The sequence below is a fragment of the Myxine glutinosa genome, chromosome 2 (assembly GCF_964187855.1).
Source record: "Myxine glutinosa chromosome 2, kmMyxGlut1.1, whole genome shotgun sequence".
In the NCBI taxonomy this organism is placed as follows: domain Eukaryota; kingdom Metazoa; phylum Chordata; class Myxini; order Myxiniformes; family Myxinidae; genus Myxine; species Myxine glutinosa.
In genome coordinates this window covers 63,080,527-63,086,753 of record NC_136262.1, presented here as the reverse complement: position 1 = coordinate 63,086,753, position 6,227 = coordinate 63,080,527, and the positions used below count along the sequence as shown (strand labels likewise).

The following is a 6,227-nucleotide window of genomic DNA, read 5'->3' as shown; positions in this document are numbered from 1 at the left end:
TATGAATACTTATGTAAATGTGATATTTCAGTTTTTTCTTTTTAATAAATTTGCAAAACTTTCTAAAATCCTGTTTTCTCTTTGTCATTATGGGGTATTGAGTGTAGATCGATGAGGGAAAGAATGAATTTAAACGATTTCAGCATAAGGCTGCAACAAAACAAAATGTGAAAAAAGTGAAGGGGTCTGAACACTTTCTGAATGCACTGTGTGTGTGTGTTGGTGTGTGTGTGTGTGTGTGTGTGTGTGTGTGTGTGTGTGTGTGTGTGTGTGTGTGTGTGTGTGTGTGTGTGTGTGTGTGTGTGTGTGTTGTCTTTGTCGAATCGTCTAACTGTATTTGTCTGTCTCTTTGTCTTTATTCCCTAAGCCAGATGTGTCCATAACGTAAACCTATTTATGTCGCTGACGTCCAGTGGAAATGCTTGCAATCATTTGACTCCCTTGTTTGGAAATTCGTTAAATAATATTTGCTCAGGAGAGTATTTTGGGGATTTTTTTCCCCCTCCTGTAATGTTTGTTTAATTTCAGATAAATCTGCATTCCATCCAGCATTAAGAGGACAGTGAAGAGATGATGACTCATTGAACAAAACCGACATAGCACATTGCAATGGCCTGTGGGCTTTGCATCTTTTGGGCATCGATGGAGATTTTTAGTCGTCCAAAAGTGGGTGAGAAGTGAGTTTTTGTTTTTTCTGTGGTCGGTGGTTTGAGTTGGATGCATCACGATGATACATCCAATTGGGTGAAATGAGGACTGCTGGAGACCATATTCATTGGTGGTCCAGGAGAGCACCTTTACTGCATGGGTTGCTGAACGACTTGATGGAACGAGGGCTCCTTGGAATTATTGCTGCTATAAATCTTTCCCCGGTCGTTGATCATCCAAAGGCTCTTTTCAAACCACAGCTCCACGAACACGCACTGAGAACTGTGAGGCTTAATCTTCCTCCATTGTTTTTTTACTTCTGCACTGTACTAGTCTGTCACTGAAGGAATCATTCCCTTGAAGACACGGAACATTTGAAATTTATGTTTTGCTGTATTTCTGCCCTGCAGTGAGTCTAAACAATGAGCGGAGGTACATTCAGGTAGTGGTTGAATTTATCAATTTCATTTTGCTAATTTTTGCATTGGATTGAACCCTGATATTGAAAGTATTTTTCTGACTGTTAATGTGCCATTGGCATCAGTTTAGTTTACAAGTTTATGATTTTGATGTTTAAAGCTACTTATGGTCGCATATCAGTCACCTCCTGCATTACTGCATGCTCTATGTACTATTAGGCGTAATAGTTGGAGCGCCCGCTCTTGAGTCTGGTAGGTCCGGGGGTCAAACCCGGACCAAAGACCATACCAAAGACTAATGGTTTCCTTCTTTGCTTCCTGCTGCTGCTTCCTTCCTTGACGCTCAGCATTTATAAAGGATCGAGCAAAGACAAACAACCATATGTTGGCAACCATTGTGCACATTTTATTGTGCTAATGGCATTGTCCTGCATTGAACTTCCTTGTATGATAACTCATTTTATCTGTGTGCTTATTTTGTGGGCAAGGGTTAACTTCATCCTTTACACAATGTTACCGTATACATAATTATACCAAATTTCTTTGTCAAGCCGAAGGGGTTCTAACCTCAACTTTTCAACTTTTCATGCAACTTTTGTTTCATACAGATGCTAAAGCCATTTAATTCTACTTTTATATTTTATAAATAACAAAATAATTTCTTCCATACTTGTTCGAATTCCGTAATAGTCTAATCATCTATTGCATCGTTAACACGTGCATGAGTTTACAGAGGAAATTGATCACTGTTTAATTAAGGGTTAACCTTGTGTTCTATTGTTTATTGCTGTATTGTCGATTTATCCATTCACATTTCTATTTAATGTTCAATGATACGTGTATTGTACGGTAGGTACTTGATTGTAAAAAATATCAATTTTTCTTTCTTCTGTTCCTTTTATTTTTACTTTCTTCTGTTCAAGCTTTCCTTTTTGTCTTTCATTCCTAAATTTTTATTTTGTTTTTACCCTTTGTTACTTTGTCTATTCACATCGCACCCACTTTTAACATCCTGCTTATACCCATAATAATTTGTATTATTATACATCTGTTTATTTAATTACTTGCTTTTTCTGTTTTAATTTTTTTCATTATGTTGTTCTTTTTTGCCTCTTTGTCACTTATTACCTCCGACACCGAGGGTGGACGGAGGCTATGTTTTCAGGCCTGTCTGTTTGTTTATCTGACAGTGAGCCCGATACCTCAAAAGGTTATGGACAGATTCGAATAAAATTTGGCCGACAGGTTGTTTGTGTAACAAGGACGAATCGATTACATGTTGGTGAAGATCCGGCTACTATGATTTTTAAATGATTTTTCACCATTGAGGGATGGAGCCAAAAGCGATATATAGCACGATATCTCAAAAAATGTGGACAGATTATGACAAAACTTAGTGGACAGGTTGGGTGTGCGACAATGACGAATTGCTTAGATTTTGGTGAAGATCCGGATCTGGATACGAGAATTTTTAGTTTCCGAAATGATTCTTCACCATCGAGAGATAGGACCAAAAACGATATATAGGACAATGTCTCAAAAAATTGTGGATGGATTCGGTCTAAAATTCGTGGACAGGTCGGGTGTGTGACGAGGCCGAATTGCTTAGATTTTGGTGTAGATCCTGAATTCTGACCCAGATAAAAGAATTTTTAATTTTCTTCGTGTTTCTTCGCAATTGTGAGATGGGGCCAAAGACGATATCTAGCATAATATCTCGAAAAGTTATGGACGGATTGTGACATACCTGGTGGATGAGTTGGGTAGGTAAAATAACAAGCTGATTAATATTTTAGTACAGGTCCGGATGCAGATCCGACCCATCAGTGGGATACAAAGCGTAAACTGTTCAGCGCCTGGCGTAGTTATGCTGTCTATCAAGTGCCGTTCTAGTCTTTCCCTTGTTTCTCATTTTATATGCTTTCCTTTTACTTTTACTGTTCCAGTCTGACCTTTTGCTTTAATCTTTCCCTTCTCCGTCTCCGCACAGGAGAAAAAGGTCTCATGTGTGAAGCTTGCAAAAAGAGGTAACAAATGCTGTCAATTCCCACTTTCACCTTATTTAATTTTTCCACCAGCTGGTTATGTGCGAGGCAGTGCAAGCACATTTCTAATGGGTATTTATTGAGCACTTTTATGGAAGCAAATTACTGGGTTGGAATGTAACTCAAAGCCATGGAAGAGCGTTAATGATGGCTGGTCTTGAGAGAGACAGGGCTGCTTAGACTTTTGTTAAATTGAAAAGTGATTATTTCCAAATTAAAGAGATACTTTATGCTTCAGCACATCTGTTTTCTGTAATTAGTTTCTGCCAAAATGAGCAAATACAAACCTGATTAGATGCTGAAAAATGTGTTTGCTGCCATATTGTTATTACACAACATCAAAAGCAGCCCCAAAAGGTTTATTGCCAAGAGTACTGGATTTTGCCTGTATGAGAGTTACCACATAGTCATAGAGAGGTTAACTGGTAAGATGGGTTTGTGAAGGTGGAAGTATTCCATTGTAAACAGAGTTCATGATGTTAAATAATTAATCATTGCTGCATGACCGAGATGTTTTATAAATTGATGTGTGGTTTTAATATTATACTACCATTGCTTATTGTCCATCAATTAAAGAATAGCATTCATATTTTGTGATGTAAAATGAGAAAGGTCTTTATCTTTTGGCAAAATCAAGTGCCATGAAAGCATACAGTATCTCTTTAAATGGAGGGAGGATGGAGTGAGGGGTTAAAGGAAGTGGTAGAAGTGGAGATTGAAGGGGAGGAAGAAGTTGGGGCGATGAGGAAGCAGGAGATGGAGAGATGTATGGATGGATGCTTTAATGGCCGCCCCCACCCCTCCCCACCCTTTGGAGACTGTAATTAATTTGCTGGGAAATATTTCAGTCACACCTACCCATTTCTGCTTTTCTGTCCCTCGCTTGGACGGGGCTTTGTAATATGATCTTCATCTATCGCTTTCGCTGCTGTAGTAGCTACTTGGCTAACTGCCACACGCATTGCCTCAGATCGTAGAGATGCTGAGCCAGGACTTGAAACAGGTCAGATTCTCGCCATTGGGCCTTCGTACCTTCCATTCCACTCGTAGGCTTTGCCCAAACTTCCCATCTGTTTTTCTGCCCTCCATGTTGTGCTTCTGACATTTCCCAACATGATTGCTGACTTCATTTCCTCGGCTTTACCACGCACTTCCCTTTCAATGCATTCTAAATATGATAAAAAAATTAAAACAAACCAGTCAAACTTACCTTCCCTCACAATCACGTCACAAACATTGTTTGCCCATCTGATCTTCACCTTTTGGGTTCCTAATCTTGCCACTGGTTCGGAAAAACTGGGATATGAAACCAATTTTGTCACTGTTCCGCAGCATTTCCTTTCCTGCCTTTCACTGAATTACAGTTTTGACTGGCAAGCCATGTGCTAATAAAATTGTCATTACCAATATTAAATTGTCATTTGCACTGCTGAGTTTTCATGGTGCAGTACAGCTTCAATGCGTCTGCCTAGCCGTCCATATTTCATGCTTTTATTGCTTTGAGGTTGGTGAGGTTAAGGGGCCCAAAGGTTCATAGTTACTTCATCACTACTTCCTCACATTGGACGATCACTTGCTGCAACATCTCACAAGTACCATCCTCTCCACACACTCTTGAACATTCCTTCCACTCTGTGCTGCTCGTCTCCGAAATGGCTCATTGAAGCCTTGTATTTAACACAGCATCATTCTTTCGCTCCATCACATTTTATTCATTGTCATCCCCCCATGCTCAATCCACCTTGGATTGAGGAAAGAAAGTTGTAGCAGGAACCATCTCTTTAGCACCGACAAAAGAGAAGCCTTCCCAAATTTATTTAAACATCACTGGATTTACTTCCATTTTTATGGTAGCTAAAAAGAACGAATTCTGTAATATATGAACCACCTTTCGAGGCCATTTTTTCCCTGCAGAGCAGGGGTTGGCACTTTTTCGGGCACCGTGGTCACCTTTTTTGAAGCAATGTTTTATGGCCGGATGCTCTTCCTGCCACCAACCCTGTTGGTCGCCTCTTGCGACACACAGGGAATTACCAGCAAGCTGGTACTCAATTTGCCGACCTCAGAAGGATGACAGGCTGAGTCAACCCCCTGGTGTTAATTCAGCGATCGACCGGGATTCAAACCCAGGATCCTAGGATCCCAAGCCGGCACCCTAACCGCTAAGCCAACACCAGGCTTTGGAATTCTGTAATATATATAAATAATCAAAATCTGCATGCTGCCAAGTTTGGGATTGTTGCCTCCTTCATCAGCAGATCGTGGATATCCGCACCAATATTTTTTTCAACTTTCCTTAAAAGGAGTAAATGATATTCAAAGGCCCATTTGTGCATGTACTGTGTAGTGATGACTGAATATATAGCTGCCAAAGTCAGGGCTTTAACTCAGATGCAATCGTATTCACTTCATATCATGCTAACATCCTGTCAGGGAGGAAACGCCCAGCATTGCCTCCGACAATTAGACTTCATCATCAAAACGAACTTGTAAAGCCAGGAGTAGTCCAAGATTCTCAAATTATTTTTTGCCGCTAGTGGTTTTGGACACCATTTTGGCTCGACGCCAACGTATCCATTTAAAGAGAAACTGTATGCAATGATAAAAGTTCACCAAAAAGATTGATCTAAATTCCCCACCCAATTTAGATTTGTATTACATCTTCTACTTCCCTTAATTAGTTGATTGATCCAAATGATCTTTGATTAGGCACCAGCGGGTGCTCTCTCTTCTGATGGTCACCTCCTCCCATGTCGAGCTTCAGGTGCAAGAAACACTATAGAACCGGATGCTGAGAATGTCCCCAGCGCGGAGCTCCAGACAGACCACACCATGCGAGCGGCAGGAGTCATAGCCGGAATTCTGGCTGTTCTCATCCTCGTCATGGGAGCTGTGTTGTACATCAAGAAGAGGTGCGAATTTGATTGTCACTCGTGTGTTAATGGTGCCAGGAAGGGAATATTAGATATGTGAATGTGTTAGAGGGAAATAATGAAATAATATTTTGTTTATAAAGAGACTGCGATATGCAAGTTGTATGAAAAAGAAAATTATTTGGCTCAGACTTTGATATTAGCAACAAGAAAATTAACTGCCGTGAGTGTTAATAAGAAAT

At 40.1% G+C, this 6,227-nt stretch overlaps 1 protein-coding gene across 1 annotated transcript in view; it reads left to right on the top strand.

The window, feature by feature from the left end:
* Nucleotides 1-6,227, top strand: part of PTPRK (protein tyrosine phosphatase receptor type K) — a 455,725-nt gene that overhangs the window by 241,573 nt on the left and 207,925 nt on the right. The window contains exons 14-15 of the mRNA XM_078772597.1: nt 3,058-3,094; nt 5,877-6,024. Coding sequence (XP_078628723.1) covers nt 3,058-3,094; nt 5,877-6,024 — 185 coding nt within the window. The remainder of the gene's footprint in view (nt 1-3,057; nt 3,095-5,876; nt 6,025-6,227) is intronic.